The 20,013-nt window shown below is 43.0% G+C and overlaps 2 protein-coding genes across 5 annotated transcripts in view; both read left to right on the top strand.

Annotated features, from left to right (window-relative positions):
* The first annotated feature begins 129 nt into the window (after positions 1-129).
* LOC119733311 (BUD13 homolog) lies at positions 130-10,576 on the top strand. Of its 4 annotated transcripts, none has more exons than XM_038206905.1 (7): positions 130-284; positions 4,399-5,090; positions 5,184-5,591; positions 6,342-6,458; positions 7,500-7,620; positions 8,831-9,021; positions 9,867-10,042. In XM_038206905.1, the coding sequence occupies exons 1-7, from the start codon at positions 169-171 to the stop codon at positions 10,040-10,042; spliced, it is 1,821 nt and encodes a 606-aa protein (XP_038062833.1). In that variant the 5' UTR covers positions 130-168. The 4 variants fall into 4 exon arrangements, with proteins under 4 accessions (XP_038062833.1, XP_038062834.1, XP_038062835.1 ...); XM_038206906.1 differs by having other exon boundaries at positions 5,265-5,591; XM_038206907.1 differs by having other exon boundaries at positions 5,346-5,591.
* A 5,414-nt stretch (positions 10,577-15,990) lies between these two features.
* Positions 15,991-20,013, top strand: part of LOC119732853 (serine/threonine-protein kinase SIK3-like) — a gene marked incomplete at its 3' end in the record, with an annotated part of 61,191 nt that continues 57,168 nt past the window's right edge. Inside the window, exon 1 of the mRNA XM_038206456.1 lies at positions 15,991-16,214. Coding sequence (XP_038062384.1) covers positions 16,005-16,214 — 210 coding nt within the window. The remainder of the gene's footprint in view (positions 16,215-20,013) is intronic.

Below are 20,013 nucleotides of genomic sequence, written 5' to 3' on the forward strand. Positions count from 1 at the left end.
TACATTGGGTTTCATATACAAACATTATAGGACAGGTTGAGAATTTGTTTTTAATCATAACTCTCGGTATCTGTAAAAAAGAAAAAAAGGGTATGTCATTCATGGATCACCGTATTTTTACAGTTAAATAAACAGCGCCCTCATTCTTGTCTTATTACACTTTTCAAGATGGCGCTGCCCATAGACCAGAAAGAATATCTCAAGCGGTATTTGTCCGCTGAGCCGGAAGATTCGAAGAAGAAAAAGCGACGAAAGAAAGTAAAAACTGCCATTAAAGTGACCCGGTAATACAACAACGTTATTCCAAATTTTATGGGGATGAATATACGCCCAAATTGTTGGTTTTTCGCAGGTTGTTATTCTTATTCCAGCATGTCCGATAGCTGTAACCATTGATCTCCATATACACAGACTGGATAGGACATCGCGCCGTGTTTGTGCACGAATGCGCGGCCGAACAATGGCGGCGCGTTTACTGTCAGACGGGTAAACGCGCATTGTGCTTTCACTTTGTAATGGATTATAGAGTGAAATTTTTCTTACAGGAGGGAGTTCAAGCGCTCCTCCAAAACAAATCTTTAAAAAAAACAACTAACTGAACTATGAAGAGTTACCCTCAATCCCTCCAGACAGCTTTTCCACACTTTCTTGATATACACTTTCTTATTATGCATTTTCGAAATTCAAGAATCCCCCATTTCCTTTTCCTTTTTGTGTGTGTGTTAAATCCCTCCTCCTCCCAAAAACGATTGTAAGTAAATTGCCAATTTATTTTTGGCACATTGGTCATTAGAGCACACTGAATTACTCCATCAATGAAATGATTATTGTCTAAATAATAATGCTGAAATGACATCATATTTTTTTAACTGAACACTCACACGAGAAATTGTATGGAGATTCATTCAAATGATTGATATATTTATTAAAAACCCGAACATAAACCAATTAGAATCTAAAAGGTAAGAAAAAAACTTAATTTTACAAAGTAATCAGTAAAAACTTCTTCCCGTCCCTAGATTGATCAGGGAATGACATCGTTCACCTCTTGTGATATTGTGTGAAAGGAGATGAATCACAAACCAAAATTCTATTTTTGTCAAAGAATAATTCAAGCTACGCACGGTCTTGTTTTATAATTAAATGTTTAGCTATACTTCTGAAAATAAATGTAATTACTTGTAAGTGTAATGGGAATCGTTTTTGTGAGCGAATAGGACGGTGTATTAACGGCTATAGCTAATAATCTTATATAAAGGCGCACACAATATAATTTCAAACTGTAAAAGTACTGATTGCTTTCTTCACCATACAAACTGTCAATAATGTGTCAGTCATCTTGGGAACTCACAAAAATACTTGCGTTGAACTCCACAGCTTCTTTCCAAAAAGAAAATCAATCAATCTTAACAGTTCCGCATCGTAAAAATTGATTAAGTCAAACTCTCAGATGCCTATCACATCGCATGTTCCATTCAGTGGATGATACAGTTGATTCCATCCCTCCGTGAAGTTCTTCATTTTCGTCCGTCTCGGATATCGTCCTGCACCTGGTGGTTTTTGCTATGGCTTTGCTGAAGTTCTTTGTTTGATATGAAGGTCAATCTGCCGGTTGTGCAGTAATTTAGCATAAACCATCTCCTCGGTTTCTCTTTATAAAGAAAAAAGAATAGAAACATTTCGGTAGGCGTTTAAGGCAGACATAATTCAATCAGATTTTGCATATAAAAGTTATAAAAGTTATTCCAATAAACTATTTTAAACAAGTCAACTTTTGTTCATTGCCATTGCCGGGTCAGTCATGGACGTTTAGGCCTATGTCTTTTAAAGAAAAATGATGCCGACCAGCATGACAGGCCTAGATCGCATGGAATTTGAACAGAATATCTCGCTATAGCTACCACACAGGCCTCCATCCCCTCAAACTCACAGCGACATTAACGATATTATAATTTGCTTTTTCATTCCCGCGTTCATATTCCTCCATGCCGTGTTGTATAGGCCTCGTTAAAAAAAAACTTACTTGCGAATAATTGTCCTATTCTTCATCATCATTTGCTTTGTCATTCCCGTGCTTATATTCCTCCATGCCGTGTTGTATAGGCCTCGTTAAAAAAAAAACTAACTTGCGAATAATTGTCCTATTCTTCAACGCTCCTGACTTCCCGACTCCAGCAATCTAATGCTGCGCACACCTTGACTATACTCCTCGTCGATTTTGATCAATTTAGATCTCTGTTTCTTTTATTCTTTCAAAAATGACAAAGAAACCGAAGAAAACCCAACTTCATTTTTTAATCCTCCGTTCGAAAGTGTACACAATTCGAAATGCGAATTTGTGTTCTTTACCCTTTTCAAAAAACGCGCGCGCGGACGCACGTTCGTACGCGATGTCCTATCCAGTCTGTGTATATGGAGATCAATGGCTGTAACGCAATCAACCTCGTTCCCATGGACACAGTGATGTATGTATACGATCTTCCTGTGCGATGCCGCCATGCCTTTTGCGATATTTTGTAATTTTAATCTCCCACTATTTTGGCGATTAAAAAAGACTGCATTTCAAAGTATTTTATGTGCAACGAGGCGCTTTCAATTTTGAATCAATTTTTAGAATCAATTGCAAATCCTTTCAAAGTTGAGATTTAGATAATTTGTTCGCAGTGGCTATTGTCATGATTGTTACGGCAGCCGTAACGCATTTCCCATTTTCTATCGTTACGGTAGACTGCAACTTTTATAAAAACATGAGAAGAAAATATAGGAAAAAAGTGAATTTGAACGTTATGAAATTCGGACTTTATTTCCCTTTAAAAAAAAATCCTCCAAAGCCTCAGGTTAGAAAAGGAAAAAATTCGAGTGCAAAACTGAGACACGAACCCGCAACCTGACGGTGCAAAATCCTACCCTCTATCGACTGAGCTGTCGCACTGCTTGCTAAAACCTGGGGAAACAAATAATTATACAATGTATACCTGCGTGCGTATCAAAAAAGTATCGTAGAGGGCGCTAAACAACGGCTGCCGTAACGATAGCCACTTCGTAATTTGTTGATGTATAGGCCTAGTCGTGTTCCCTAACGTGGGGCACTTCAAAGCTTACTCGACTTTCCTCGTGTAGTGTTGCCCAACGTCTTTGTTGACAAACCTCAAATTCATGCAGTAAAATACTGGCTGGGTATGTAAGTAGAGATAATAATTGTTTATCAGAATTTAAGTTTACAGAAATTCTTAAATGTTAATTTGGAATTTTCCGAGATTTATTCCAGTGCGCCATGTTAGGGAACTCTCCGCCAATTTGTGGTGCTTTCAATTTTTTTATTAATTTTTTAACTTGTCAAGTTGTAACTTTTTTTTTCTACCCGCAAAATATTACCTAACATTTAGTCAGATTGAATTTAAACTAAGGATACCTGACAGTATGAACAGTTGGTCCTAGACTAGCCCCATTGATGATAATTGTGGCTTATATTTACTGGGCTACCTCCGTAATTACGGAGGTAGTCCAGTAAATAGGCCACATTTATGGGGCTAGTTCTAGACAAGTTACTTGTACATGTATGTCATCTTATAGGTGATATCTCTAATCTAGAGTACGTACTACAAGCATGACAAGTCTGATGGTTTGAAACTTGGTACTGTACATGTATAGACCCAGTAATTGGGGCGCTAGATCTCAAACTTTGGTCATTCATACGGTTACACCTCTATGTTCCGACACCCCTATGTTCCGACTGCACATATTCCTACTCCTAACCCTAACCCTAACCCTAACCAGTAACGCAATCGTATGTGCGGTTTGTCGGAACATAGGGGGTGTCGGAACATAGGGGTGTTGGAACATAGAGCAGTCACCATTCATACTAGCATCAGTCTTGCTGGTACAACCGACTTAAGGCAAAATTTGAAAAAAGGAGCTCGAGAACATGTACATGTACATGTACGTAGTACCTGCAGTAGACAGGGACATGTTATAGGTAAAAATGGGCATGACGTCATGATGTCTTCATCAATGTTCATGCAAGCTCGTCTTAAAGGTGCATATTTAAAAACCCTATATCTAGAAGTTCAAGTCCAATTGGGTTGGAATTCGGTATCTATTAAGACAGGGACATGTTATAGGTAAAAACTGATGACATTATCATGGGGTTATGTGACCGGATCTAAAACTTGCATAATTTAAAATCCTATATCTAGAGAACTTAATGTACATTTGTAGGTGGCTTTAATTGTCTAGGGATGAAAAATTGTGAGGAAAGTTGATTCCTCAGGAGTAGAGAAAATGATTATGGAAGTATTTCTGATTTTAGTTACCTAAAAGAAACCGTTTCTTACATGTGTTGTACATACATGTAACCCATCTATAATGACTGCATGTTTATTTCTCCCTTTTTTATAGCACGTTTACCATTGTTGATGATGATGTGGACATCAGAGCATTAGCCCCATCCTCTGAAAAACAAGATGACATTGACAACCCTCTCATGGACGATGAAACTCCTTTCGTTGCTGAAATCATTGATGAGCGACCCAAGGATGAGGTCATTCTGGAGCAGTATCGGACAAGCAACAAATGGAGGACAATGGGAGACGATGACCAATCCCGAGGCAGTAGACGTGCTGACAAGCATTCTATCTCCCGCGACGGAAAGTCTAGTCCTGCTACTGGGCAACGGAGAAGGCCTCGTCATGATTCCTCTGACTCGGACTTGTCCCCAGAGAGGAACTCAGGCTCCAGAAGAGGTGATACCAGGGGTGATAGACCCTCTGCCAGACCAGTAAGGCATGATTCAGACTCTGACCTGTCACCACCGAGGAAAGGACAGGACAGAAGGGGTGACACAAAGGGTGGAAGACCCTCTGAAAGACCAGTAAGGCATGATTCTGATTCCGATCTGTCACCACCGAGGAAAGGACATGACAGAAGGGGTGACACAAGGGGTGATAGACCGTCTTCCAGACCAGCAAGGCATGATTCTGACTCTGATCTGTCACCACCCAGGAAAGGACCGGACAGAAGGGGTGATAGACGCTCTGCCAGACCAGCAAGGCATGATTCTGACTCTGATCTGTCACCACCCAGGAAAGGACATGACAGAAGGGGTGACACAAGGGGTGATAGACCATCTTCCAGACCAGCAAGGCATGATTCTGACTCTGATCTGTCCCCACCCAGGAAAGGACAGGACAGAAGGGGTGATAGACCTTCTGCCAGATCATCAAGACATGATTCGGATTCCGATCTGTCACCTCCAAGAAAAGGACAGGACAGAAGGGGTGATAGACGCTCTGCCAGACCAGCAAGGCATGATTCTGACTCTGATCTGTCACCACCCAGGAAAGGACAGGACAGAAGGGGTGATAGATCTTCTGCCAGACCATCAAGACTTGATTCGGATTCCGATCCGTCACCTCCTCGGCAGAAACACAGACAAAACCCAGACTTTGACTTATCTCCTGCTCAGCAGGCTGCCCCCAGGAAGGGTAGGGAGAGACCAGAGGCTGACTCTCCAAGAAAAAGGGAAGACTCCCAAGCAAGAACTTCAAAGGCCGTGAGTGGGAACAGCAAGCGTGCGGAGAAGACATTGTCAGGTACCAAATACTCCTCAGGCTATGAAAGCCATCTTCAATTCCATGAAAGCTTATAGCACAAAATTTACTTGCTTAGCAGAAGCCAGTTACCACATTATCATGCGATGAACATACTACTAGTTAATGGTTCTCTGCCTATTTCTGTTTAGTACCTAATTTTCTAAGCCAATACTTTTATGGAGCAACTTTAAACAAAATATGAGCACATTTGAAATGCGAAGCAATAAAGTTCCAGTACAATACTATGTACAGCATCAAGCATCCCATTACAGTAAAACAAGTATGGTTTTTGGTTGGACATTCGATATTTCAAGTTGACAAACTACATAGTTCCCTCGGCTTTGCCTCGAGAGCTACATGTAGTTTTTTCAACTGCCAATACCAGCTAATAGCATCTGTGCACCCTCAAATCTTGTTGACATTTGTATTATTTAGAATATGTGCCATTGCCAGCTACAGGCGTGCATTTCCCACTTTTAAATTACCCATTTTTTTCATATTTACAGATTGTGTGCTATAGTTTAATACATGTAATCACCGAGTCATCAAAATTTAAGCCTCAAACTACATGCGTATGTATGTACCAACGATTGTCACCAACACATTAAATATGAGACTACACTTTCAAAACAATGCTTGATGCTTTAGTTCCTATTATTTTGGTTTCCATTTTTTTTCTTCAATTGTCCTCCTTTTTAAGCCTCTCTTTTTATCTCCTCTACCATTTTTCACCTTTCGAATATCAAACAGGAACAACAGCTGGTCTCTCAGATGCCAAGTCCATGCGGCGAGAAAACCAAGAATCCAGACGCCGTGATGCTGATATGTATTCCAAGATGGCTGACGATGTGTCAGGGAAGAATGCAAGTGAGTTGAAAACCCACTAATGATACTCTTGAATGCTACTTCTTACGCCATTGGATCCCACTTCTGTCACCATTAATATGCAACCTACCACACCATTAGAATCCCACTTCAAAAACCACTGGATTTCTGTATTTGAAACTCATAATTTTACCCTGTACTTAATTCAGTCCTATTTCTCACACAGTTGCTCTCTTTATCTCATGTAGGACATTTTTGACACCACATGTACCGACTCCAGTGGAATCCCAGTTTTAATGCCATTGAAATCCCACTTCTGACACCACTTAAATCCCACATTTGATACTTTAAATCCCAATTCTGATTTTGCAAATACCATTTTTGACTGTGGGAATCCAACTTTTGACAGTTGACATCCCACTTCTGACACCATTACTGACACAATTGAAATCTCATTAATAATAATAATAATAATACTGAACATTTATATAGCGCTCTAACTGTCATAGAAAGTACCACAGCGCTTTACACAAACATTGACAAAAATCCAAAAAAACACACCAGAAAACAGAACAAGAAATAAACCACATTCAAAATACATGAGTAAGTAATAACATATCAATTAAACAGATCAGTTAAACAGATCAATTAAACAGATGGGTTTTCAGGGATTTTTTTAATGTTGCTAGTGAGCTAGAGTGGCGGATGAAAAAGGGTAAATTGTTCCAGAGTTTTGGGGCAGCAGCGTGGAAGCTTTTCTCTCCAGTGGAAGTGGAAATGCCATTGAAATCCCATTACTTGACATGCTTGAAATGCCATTACTTGAAATGCCATTACCTACATCATTGAAATGCCATTACATACATGTACACAGTTGAGATCCCACTTCTGACACCGTTGAAATACCACTTCTCACACCGTGGGAATCCCCATTTTCAACTCATAAAAATCCCACTCCTCGGCACCTTTTGAAATCCCACCTCTGACACTATCTGAAATTCAATATCTGACACGATGGGAATCTCAGGTTTAAAATAACTGTTTACCCACATGTTAGTTCATTTTTGCTTTTTTTGTATAAAGAAACTGTGTTTCGAGACAAGTCTGGCAGACTGAGGGACCTGGATTCAGAGAAACGGCAGAAGCGCGAAGAGGACGCCAAGAAAGCACAAGATGACCAGAAATTTGTTGAGTGGGGAAAAGGGTAAGAATGCCTTTTTTGGGATTAATTGTTAATATCCCTTTTGCTTTGTTGGGGCCTTCAGTACAGGTTTATACCAGAGACAATTTTTTTCGGTGTGGCTCACACTGACCCATCCACAATTAGCCTTGGTCAAGGCGTTCGACGATAGAATGGTTAACCGCCAACAAAACAGTAGCCACGCTCTATGCACTCAGGTGTGTATTGCACAAAGTGTGAACAGCGACCTCAAGCGGCCATGCTACACTGTCAACTGTGCAAATCAGCTGGTGCTGTAAGAACGCCTTGAAACATCTGTGAGCCCTTGCTTAACCCTCATGCCCAAATTGTTTATTGACTTGGCTCTCCCCAGGACCAAATTGTTTGCTCATCAGTCATGCGGAAATCACTAGAGCGTGAAAAAAATGAGCACGAGTCAAAAACTCACTTTTTTCAACCCAGATTTTCACTGCCAAGGAGTGATTAAAATCATAGGTGTTGTGTGTAAAGTTTGTTCCTTGAACCTAACTCTTTTATGTGATGTAAAAATGAAGTCCATACGTGCAAATATAAGAAAGTTATACCTTTTTGTTCATCTGGTCCCAATTATCAAACTGCAAGCCATTTTACCACATGACCAAATGGCACTCCATACCTCAAATTGTGCGTGGATACTTCTGAAGCACTTTTCTCATTTTTTTGTAATGGTAACACTATGAATAAACCACACCAATAGAAAGATCCGAAAACACTCTTTCAGCTGGTATATAGTTGATGTATGGGTGGCCAAACATATCAACATGCCGCCTTTCAGAAAAGTAGTGAATATATCTGTGTTGAGGGTGTTTTGTGTGTGGTTTCCTGGTCGACTTAAGTCACCCATGGGAACCAGCAGGGGGGTACTTCTTGTCGACAAAAGTCGCCCATGGTAAGGAAAGGGTTAAGTGACGACCTTGAATGCAAATAAAGATGAGATTATTATTCAGTTCTTGGTCATGGAGGCTCATATTTTATGTGGACACAGAGCTGGATAGTGTGGCTACCTTCTCCAACAAGTTGGGAGTCCACAGACTAAATATAACATTAGAATATAACGAACAATTTACGTTAGAATCCTAATTCATTTATTCTGAAATTGAGAGACTGACATTTTTTAAGCCGAAATGCACCGCTGTTATGTTACGCCTCGGATCCTAAATTTATAGAATGGTCCTTCTCTCCATCTGGTACCCAGAGTCACGCAAAGCGCACAGCAGAAGGAGTTGGTGAAAAATACTCTGCAGGAGATGGACAAGCCCCTTGCTCGTTACCGTGACGACCAAGACCTGGATGACATGCTAAAGGGAGCAGAGCGAGAGGGAGACCCCATGATGGCTTTCCTGAAGAAGAAACAGACCAAGACACAAGCAGCCATGGGGGTTAAAGGTAGGGTGTATACCCCCATCCTCCACCTACCCCTCCGCCATCCCTCCCCCTCCCCCTTTCAGCTATAAGATTGCTGGGAAAAAACCTGCAGCCGATTTCACGAAACTTTTTTGACATTGATAAATGCAAACTTTAAAGGGAATGTACATGATTGGCTTTTGCTGTATTTTTCAGAAATGAACTATTTTGAGGGGTTAGTATAACAGATCAAATATTGTTACACTGACATGTTTGAAGTTTTGTGTTAGAAAATACTGGAAAAACGAAGAAAAACAAAAATTTCAAGTAGTCTGGTTCCTGACTTCACTAAAGATAAAATGGATCATTTATAGATGCCGGAAAATTGTAAGATAATGGAACCAGGCTAACTGGCCTGCACCCGTTCATGAACATGTAACCAATAGCAAACAAAATTTGGACTGAACAAAATTGGTAAATTTGGAGCAGAAGTTGAAAAATAGTTAGGTTTTTCCAATGGTGGTTGGCCGACCACCGTTGGAAATTTAAACAAAATACCACTTTTCTTGAAAATGACTTCACACATGGTGCCATAATTTTACAGGATGCTTTAGACTGTCATTTACCAACATCCTAGAAAGGTATTTCGTAAAAAAATGGTAGTTTTGTTTTTCGATGTTTGCAAATGTTGTTTATTCCCTTTAAGCAGCCATTACTTGTCAATGGAATATCGGATTGAACAATATCGTAAGGAGAATTTTATTTTCTTTCCTATTGCTGCAAACCCTCATTTTGACCTCTGCCCAGTTCTGTCTCATTTTGCCAGATTGTCTCACAAATGTCTTTTGAATTGTACATTTTGTGTTTTCCTCTTTTTCTGTTGGCAGCCAAACCTAAGTACAAAGGCCCCCCACCTCCGCCGAATCGCTTCAACATCATGCCAGGTTACCGCTGGGATGGTGTGGACAGATCCAACGGTTTTGAGAAGAAAGCCTTCGTGCGCCAGGCGGACAAGAAGGCAACAAAGGAAATTGCCTACAAATGGAGTATTGAGGACATGTAGTCATGCAGTGAATTCTGTGGCTGAAGAAGTCATTTTTACAAGCAGCAGCTGGCAGTAACTTCAGTCCGAGGGTGTCGCTAGAAGTGGGATCTGGGGGTGGGGGGGGGGGGTGTTTACACCCCAATCATTATTCTTTTGTGTCGGCATAATCAATCTCCTTAAGGCAAAATCACTCTCCTAGAGGCAAAATCGTATGTCTGTAGGCAAATATGCCGTAATGAATAGTGTCACCTGGAATGCGTTCGATTACTTCCCCCAGCTTACTCGCGCCTGGCTCCCCGCGTGATGACAGACCTGTGCAGTGGAGCTAAATAATAAACGATGTCGGGTAAAGTTTCGTGCAAGAGCTGGAAAGTTGAACTTTGACATGACACAGGCTGCATCCGAATCAACTGTCTAGAGCTAGGTCTAGGTCCACGTCCATTGAAAATGCGCGGGGACGTGCTGACAATAGACGTAGCCGTAGCTCTGGAAGCCCGTTTTGGAAAAAATGTTGCAACCTGACGCCACTTCAGCGGTTTGTGTACAAAGTCGATGGAGAGTCATTTCCTAACAAAATTGGAAATGTTTCTCAGTCCCAGATTCACGTGTTATCGTCATTTTTGCAATGAATGACCTTCATTGAGATGATATATGACAAAAAACTGGCGCCAGGTTGCAACATTTTTTTTCCGCCCGTTTCGGACATGGTCTGAGGCGACTGCCGGCAGCCATGTTTATTGCATGGCCTTATGGGATACTTACCCGAGTAAACCGGCTTGGCGAGTCGGTTACTTGGGCCAGGCTCGAGCAAGCGCTGAAGTCATGTGAGAGGTAAATCGAAAGGCTGTCACGCTTGCACGAGTAAGCGCGGGGGAAGTAATCAGATGCACTCCTATTTGTGTAATTCATGTAATAGTATATAAATAAAGTCGATATTAGCTCAAGATTCAACCTTACACCGTTTGTTGTCAACTTTATTTGGAGGGAACTTAATTGTGTTAAGCAAGAAGATCTTGAAGGCAGTAAATTGGGGTTGACATCACTTCAACTTCGAGTGATACTCTACCATGCATGAGTTTTTGGGGTCCTCATAAGTCCTACAAAATCGCATCCCCTGGCCAAATAAAGGCCCATAAGTCCGACGCCTCATAAGTCTGACGCACCTCATACGTCCGAGCCGACGCCTCATAGCTCTGACGCCTCGTAAGTCCGACAAATTAAACGCCTCGTTTTTCCATTGTCGGACTTATGAGGCGTCGGACCTATGAGGCGGAATAAATAATTGTTATGCCTAAGTCGACGCCTCATAATAAGGCGTCGGACCTATGTGGCGTCGGACTTATGATACAGCCCCAAGTTTTTAACCTGTGTGCGCGCTTGGTCAACAGCAAAACTAGTGGCCGACACATGATAGTGAATGTACCAGTGAAAACATGGCTCTCGATCATGAATATGTATGAGGTGTAGTAATGTCCTACATCATCCACTTTGAAAACGCCCCCCCCCCCCCCGGCCCCTCCCCCCCCCCCCCCCCCCCCCCCCCCCCCGGCCCCTCCCCCCCCCCCCCCCCCCCCCTCCCCCCCCCCCCCAGCCCCTCCCCCGGCCCTCCCCCACATTTTTATTTTGCGGTGGGTGACCACCTATTCTGCCCCATATCAGTTCCTGTTACTCTTTGTACCATCTGAAACTGCCCGTGCGCTCTGTTGGTTTTAGGTGCTACATGTAGTTATCATCCCTGATGTAGTCACTGATTTTAAAGGTTTTATGTCGATTGGATCTGTCAGTAGTGTGTACAAGGCCTACACAAAATATGCACAAGTATATTAGTGAACAGAAGAATAAATTAAACATCTGAGATTATGGTGTCCCGTATTTTATTTTCCAATAAACGTTGCTGTATTACTTTTTCAACTTTAATTGATAAAAGTCTCGGTCCAAACGGCAACTATGTCAACAGAGGGCGCTATGCGGTGCAGGTCACATTCTTGCGAATAAATTTTGTGGGAAAGTTCGGGCCGGCGGCCAGTCCAACAAACAGTTTTGTTTGCTGTCGCAGTTCCGACCATTCTGACTCGACAACAGCCTGTGGTCTGACCCGTTTTCAGTGACGTGAAAAGGACTACCGGAAACAGTGGAATTACATGATAAGTACATTTAGCAAGAAAATTGCCCTATGGTTGTATCCGGATCCGCTACATTCCCCAGAATTAAAATATAACCGCAGCCTGGCATGCATGTTCTACATCATTTTACAGACGGTGAATTTTTACAGTCATGGGCGGCGCGGGGTCGGGGCGAATCTTTTTTCCCCAAACGACATATCCTTCTTTTGATACTGTCCGATCTGGGGGTTGGTAGGTACGTGGTATCATATCATTAATTTGCCCCCCTTTTTTTCGTCCGCTAATACAAATGTTAGCCTACCTTTTATTCTATGGCTCAGAATAGCTGATTCAATGACTCCAAACTCGACTGAAATAATGTCTCAGTTGAATTGATGATTTTTTTGCTAAAGGTAAAAAACAAAAATGGAAAAAGTGCACGGTGCCTCACATCGCACCACAGACACAGGCATAGCCAGCGGGGGGGGGGGGGGGGGGGGGGGGGCAATATTGTCTAACTGAGACTGCCCTTTTCCATGTAAATGCCAATTTTTTTGCACCGGCGCTTACCACCAGTATTTTTGTAGGAGTGCCCTTTTTTATTTAAGAAGTATCTTTTTTTTCTGAACAAGTGCCCTTTTTGGGCCAGCGGCCGTTTTGGTGCCCGGCCTTTTTTTGTACATTTGACGCACGTATAGGCCTTAATAGCCCCCATATTGTTCGTTAGTGTGAATAATGGTCGGTTTTGAACAGCGCCCCCACCGACGGATGGACCCCCCCCTTTGATTTTATGGAGGCCCGAAGCCACTCTGGAGACACCTATGCAGGCCAAGTGATTAACTTTTATCACGGATGTGCAAGTGCAGTTTCAAAAAATTGTACCCCCAATCAAAATGACCGCGCTACGCCTATGACGTCTAGAACTCCGACAAAATCCCCCGGCCCCCCTCAAAAAATTATTTAAAAAACACGCCATTGGCACCTAGCCCGTCGTGCTTGCATAACTAGTTCTGACCAAGTTATGCCCCCGCCCCCCACCCCCCCCCCCCAAAAAAAAAACCTTTTTGAGGACGGTTATTGACGCCCTAGCCCCTAGGCAAAATAGGAGGGCGCTATTTCGAGTGGGCGTTTTAACAGCGGTCAAGTTGTGCTATATAAGCAGCATGTGCATGCATGTAGTGACAGCAACCGAAAAAAAAACCCAGCGGATGTCCAGCTTTAATTATAAGCCTACTAACTAGGAATTAGGGCCTATTACTTTTATAATTTTGGGATGTTATTGCAAGACAATAATTCCGTTCTCTTAGGGTGGACTGACTCCAGCCCCACAATCAGGATCGATACGGACCGGGAGCCAGTCTGCTTGCAAAGCAGATCTGTTTGTGCCCAAAACTAAACTTTTCCGAGGTTTGCAGACGTCAAAAAAAAAAAGAAAAAAAAAAAAAAGAGGAACAATGTTTTTAAGTCGGAATAAAAAATAGGCCGCAGAAATTGAAAATGTATTAATACAAAAAAATATCGAGTTTGTTGAAAGGCTTACGTTTTAATCACGCAATATTTTGATTGACTTTATTTTATCCTGAGGCACAGAAAAAGCTTTATGATACGGTAGGCTTAGTGAGATAAATTTAAGCTTAGAAGTTAAAAAATAAGACTATTAACCATCGTGGATCAAGCCCAAAAACATTACGAGGTGGAACCACGTGGAGAATTTATCACCACATGTGTTTATAGGTCAATAAAGAGTTAACATTATAAGCTTCATATAGATGGCGCAATCCTTCCTGCGGATGGAGGCAGTGGCGACATTTTGCCAATTAAAGCGACTCTCACTTCGCCGAGACATGACTTTCCAGCCATACATCATTACGCCAAATCTTGAAATATGCTTTCTTTCCAGCTCGGCAGGGGGCCAATCCAATTGCAAGAAGGGTTTCATTAAAACAAACACCAGAATTCCGAGTCTTTTCGACCATTAGGCCCCTATGTCGAAATATATTTATCATTTTTTCGCGGATGGGCTGGGGGGGGGGGATTTGCCCAACCCACCCCCATTGACACCCCCTGCGGACGCCAAGGCCAGTTGTTAAATGTGCAACATGATTTCGTGGCACCTCGTCTTCCTTTCTAAGTGTCTTGGTAGGCCATACTACATATTATTTTACACTCTTTAAAGTTGCTATTTGCTTCTTCTTTTTTATCCTTACGAATTAAATTTGCAATTTACATTACCAGCACGTTGTCGTAAAAGTTGGTACCTCCATACTGTCTTAACTTGTTCTTTAAAATGGAACTTGCGGTCGCTGGCGAAGTTAATGGACCGATCCAGTAAGCCCCGCCCACTGTGCACGTGCGCAAATTAGCACGGGCTCCAGATCCTCTCCAATGCCACACTGCATTTTCCTGCCGCGCGCACCATACGCGCGTGCACGCATGTCCGACTTTTGTGCACGCACGTCGGACATAAATCACGGCTGTGATTGGTCAGGATATCATGGGACGGTGCTTTCTGGACCGGTCCATTGAGCGTAATGGGGAGCAATAAATCGTCTGATATTTTCTACACCAACCCCCGGTGTAGGGGGTTTTGCGTAAATGTTAAATACCAACTTTTCATACGACAATGTGCAATGCTTAACAAAACAGTGGGCTACTTTTTCTAAGTGGAGTGGAGTGGAGTGCTGTGGCCTTGTGGTTAAGGGCACTGATTCGTGGTCTGTGGGTAAAGCTGCAGGTCGTGGGTTCGAGTCCTGGCGGGGTCATGGTGCGTGTGCCCTTGAGCAAGGCACTTGTCACTCATTGCTTCTCTCCACCCAGGAGTAAATGGGTGCCTATGAGGGCAGAGATGGTTATTGTGATTGAATTAGCTTCCTTGCGCCTAACAGGCAGCATCGAGCTGTATATACAGGGAGCTGAGATGGTATTTGGAATGTTAAATTGGCTCAATGATTAGGGGTAATAATAATGTAAAGCGCTTTGATCTTAGTTAAAAGCGCTTTATTAGAACCTGTTATTATTATTATTATTATTAAGTTGGAACTTCGTTTTTAACCGAGATTTTTTTTTTTTTATGCCATCTCAAACAGAAAACCCTCCTGTACGGTCGGACCACAATTGGTGGGCGATAACATCTGGGAATGTTTTACATTTAGCTCATCTCTTGCCGATCTTGCAGACCTACCTATTTTCTTCAATGGTTCTTGAATCTGGAGTGCTGAATGGTAACACATAGCAACCGATGAAAACTGGTGTGCAAATGAATAGATATTTTAATTGGATGACCGTCCCGTCAAACCGCTCCCACATCTGAAATCATGATTACATAACGTTTCAGCGACAGGCTGATTTTTTTCGTAATATGTCTCATTAAAATGGACTCAAATTAATGAGAGAAAACAATAGAAAAGAAAAGAGTAACTTCGAAAATGGAACAGGGATAACACAAAATATTCACTACTTAATAATTTAACTTTTGGAACAATGTTGTGGCGTCTCTCTCCGACTAAGTCATTTCGCTAGTAGTGTAGTCTAGGAAACAAGTTATGTTCCCCTCAGCAAACTAATATTCCAACGTGACACATAATTAAAGTCCAAAACGCAAGTGTCTTCGTTCCCTAATAATGTCATCAGACCCATACGCAGTCCTTTTTCTACGCACTGCACCTGGTGACAACGCGCGCGCGTTGCAAGCGTTAACATCTGCGCAGATAATGGATGGTTGAGGCATACGGAAACGGTGTCCTAAAGTACACTATCTCTTCATTTCATTCCAAATATTCTCCACTGTTGAAAATCCCAGATGAATATTGTTTCTTTTTTTGGAAACATAATCTTTATTTTGAATGGCCAAAGCAAGACGGCAACAGCGTGCGCATAATATGCAGCATAATCACATCAATTCGTCAGATGTCAAAAAACCCAACATGGCGTCGAGCGGAGGGCGAACGCCCGTCCAAGCTGCAACCCTGTCAGCCCCAGGCAGGTCCAAAACGCCGGTCCGGGTGGGCTACTACGAGATCGAAAGGACTATAGGGAAGGGGAACTTCGCAGTCGTCAAGCTAGCCACGCACGTCATCACAAAAACCAAGGTAAAAAGCCACTTTTTGGATTGAGTGTGTGTGTGCTGGTTGAGGGTCAATGCTGGATTTTGTGCACGATAATTGCCGGAGATAACGCTTGCAACCCGCGTGCGTTGTCCAACGCAAATTGAATGCAAGTGCGTCAAAACATATCCTCGTCATTTTAGGGGGTCTGACGATATACACTGTAGTGTACATCATGATAATGATGATGCATGCCTTTACACTACAGGCCCTATTAATAAAATTTGTAGTTTAGCACGACAACATGTTTAGCGAAACACTCCAGAGGAGGCAGTGCAACATTTGTGAATCTTTCCATGGCATGGTGGCTGTCGTTTATACAGCACTTATACATGATGTAGTGCGATATTCAATTGCTGTCTTTACGACACTGCAAAAACACCATTCATGCCATTGGGATCACATTTTACAACTTGGCGCCAATGCATCTGGCTGTACACTATCACCAGATCTGTAGTACGGCCAGAGCGGCAAACATCCCCTGGCAGCTGGATGGCTGAAACTGATTTAGTGAATTTGCAACCGACTTACAGTGAGATTATCTTCTCATCCAGCACCCGATTTCACGAAGCGCTGTGACGCGTCGCAACTCGAGTTACGACGTGTAGCACGTCGCAACTCGCGACACTTCGTTTAATCCATTTCACGAAACTTGCGTTGTGTTGAATGCTGCGACTGCGACACATCATGGAGATACGATACGTCGCAGTGCTGCTATGCATCGTACGTTACGATGAGTTTTATGAAATCGGGTGCAGGACAGAGATTTAGTTACAGTACCTGCTCGTAGAGCAACCTCATCCAAAACGCGTTCCTTTATCTACAAAATACAAATCTTCATCCATCTGGCCAAGAAATGACGATTAGTCTTCAGCTCATCAAACATCGTCTCAAAAACGTTCCTCCATGGGATCTCATAATGGTGGCCTGGTTTGCACGTTGTTTCTGTATGCATGCATTTACATGTGTAAGCGGGCGCGCCAGTTCATGACCTTGTGTTTGTATGGCTGGCTGTGCCATGCGCCTGCAAACACCCGGTCATGATCTGTGCAATGCATAACCTTGCCCAAGCACACCCACACAAACGACGTGCAAAACCGACATTTTGAAATCCCATGGAGTAACGTTTTTGAGACGACGTTTGTGGGAGCTTTGGAAACCTCTGTCCTGGATGACAAGACAATCTCGTTCAAAGTCGGTAGCAAAATCGCTACAATCAACATGATCAGTTTCAGGCATCCACGGGGCATTTGCCACTGGCTGTACTACAGAGCTTGTGATAGTGTGCGGCCAGAGGCATTGGAGCTACGGTAGTTCTAACCCCGGCCTTCCAACCAGAGCGCTTTGCCTTTGGTAGCTCAATTGGTTAAACCAATTTTGTTCTAGAATCACGTACATGTAGAAGGCACGATGTGCCTTCTAATGTACACGTAGCACTTTACTTCCAGAGCAGTAAGTAAGTCCTGTTGAAGTTGCTATGACCGAGAAGTTTTAATTTCTTTGTATTTTCCTACATTTGTGTGACTGTCCTGTCATGACCATGTCAGCCCCAGTAATTCGTGACATTTTCTTGACATGGTCAGGTACCTAGGCCCTGCTTCAAACTCTGTAAGAAGTCACACAAATTTGTGTAATTTACGATAATTTTGTTTAACGAGATACAGAAGTATCCACTGAACCGTCTGTCATCATTGGCTTTCCACTGGGAAAGGGGGGGGGGGTAGTCTATGTAATAGGCCATGGCGAATGCCGTGGGCTACATGTGTATTATGCGCGAACAGATTTGCTGATTAATTAGGCAAGACCCCGCCTCTTGACTTCCTAGATTTTGACCAATCAGCAGGCGCTTTCTATAGGTCTATCGGGTCTTTGTTCATTCACCTGTTGCGTGTCATAGACATGGATTAAAAAAAAAATAATGTCACGGCGCGCGGCGCTTGGTACAAACGCACTCCCGGCTGTTGTTGTATTACAAAACGCTGCATTCGAGTTACCCAATCACAGCGTTAGTCCTGATTTTGGGATGAAGTGACGTCACAATTTAGTAAAGTCGACTCCGATTGGCTGGCGCGCGGCTTGCATAAATCTGCATGCTTTGACATATCAGACGTTAGACAGGAGATGGCTCCGTGGATAAGGGGTGATACTCAGACTGGGGGGGAGGGGGGGGGGCCTTTGAATTTCTCGTACAAGTGTGGATAATGTAAGAAACTGAGTAGGTTTTTTTGAAAAATGTTACCTGGCTAGCAAAAGGATCAACAGTTAAAAAGGCAATATTGGTACATGTAGGCCCATGGAATGCCAGCCTATGGACAACTGGTAATTTGGCGATAGTCGTTTTGTAAGGCTCGCGCGAGTCGCGCTCAGGTGGCACGCATGCTTTTCTGGCTCCTTCGACGGTTAGGATTAATTAGCGAAAAGTGCGGAGTGCCCATGCATCATCTTTAAGAATGCATGCAGCATGGCGCGGACGTACATTGTAGTTCCACCTTAAAAAATGGCTTCTTATTTTGTTTGCCGAATTAGTCTATGGGCTACGTGCACAAGTACGGCTTCAACGGCCAGAAAAGGAGAGTTGGGGAAGACCTAGACTGGTCATGCTGGTTCCGGGTCCATCCACTGCGTATTTTTAATGATCCATAGTTATTGGGGGGGGGGGGGAGTTAATTAATCTGGGAGACCATCTCAATTTAAATTTGAGTGCCAGCGATGCCTGACGCTTATGCGAAGATGCTGTGGCTAATAGCTTTGGCACATTCAGGAAGTACTTCGCACAGGAACCAGTACAGTAGGCCTACAGTACGTACACGCTGTGTGTCCCGTACACGGGCTCTCAAAAGTGGTAAAGAAGTGCCCTCCTGTGTTGGCGCACGGAGCCCGTATTCCTCTATGTACCTCACTCATTGACTCAACAGCTGCCTCACTGTCACCTGTGAGCCGGGCAGTGCTGTCATACAGGATTCCCCTATAATGCCTGTGAATGGGCTAAAGCCTAGTAAAGCTGTCCCAGAGCGCACAGAATTCTGGTCTTTGGATTCAGAATGGCTGTTCACCGGAAGTCTTTACGTGCTTGTGGTCTCCATTTGTGTACACAATGGGCAAGATGTGTATGTTGTATAAACCTTAATAACCTACTCAGTGGCATTATGGGAGAAATCCTATTTTAAACTTTTTGGTCCAATACAAGCCTCAGGCAAGTCTTTGGCCCGTTTTAGATGCCGTACTACTGCTGCGCTGAACTTAATGAAAAGAGTGTGGAAAAAGCTTGTGTACAGCACAGCAAGTTGCCGAACCCTAACCCTAACTCTCTAGGCTTTTTTGCTAGGATGCAACCTCAATCCTGCAAAATCCTCCGTTATTTCTTGAATGTGGTCTTGGAGGGTGACCACTGCCTCAATCCTGCAAATTCCTCCAGCAATCACTGTCAGTATTATGATATATGTTGAGGCGGAGCCAGTGGCATCCTGGAGCAGTGTGCACAGAGGATTTTAAGTCCCGGTACAAGACGCCTAAATTTATGCATGGTTGAGCATAAACGACACAAGGTCCTGCCCAAGACCTTGACGCAGTGCATCCTCCAAAATCAGCCACACCTTTTTGCCATACATTTAGCCTCAATCCTTCAAAAGCCTCAATTTTGCAAGGAGGATTTTGGAGGATTTGGGAAGGGAGATAAATGTATCGGGGTTAATGGGCCTTGTTAAAGCAGTTCAAGCAGTTCAATGAAGTTTCAGCGCAATCAAAATGTTCGCGCCAATTTCACTCCCCCTGATGCGGAGTCATG

This window comes from Patiria miniata, unplaced genomic scaffold (genome assembly GCF_015706575.1).
Source record: "Patiria miniata isolate m_02_andy unplaced genomic scaffold, ASM1570657v1 HiC_scaffold_25, whole genome shotgun sequence".
In the NCBI taxonomy this organism is placed as follows: domain Eukaryota; kingdom Metazoa; phylum Echinodermata; class Asteroidea; order Valvatida; family Asterinidae; genus Patiria; species Patiria miniata.

Coding starts and splice junctions, on each gene's coding strand:
- LOC119733311 (XM_038206904.1), top strand. CDS start 169: ATGGCGCTGCCCATAGACCAGAAAGAATATCTCAAGCGGTATTTGTCC. Junction 6,459..7,499: donor TGTGTCAGGGAAGAATGCAA/GTGAGTTGAAAA, acceptor TTTTGTATAAAG/AAACTGTGTTTCGAGACAAG. Junction 7,621..8,830: donor TTTGTTGAGTGGGGAAAAGG/GTAAGAATGCCT, acceptor TCTGGTACCCAG/AGTCACGCAAAGCGCACAGC.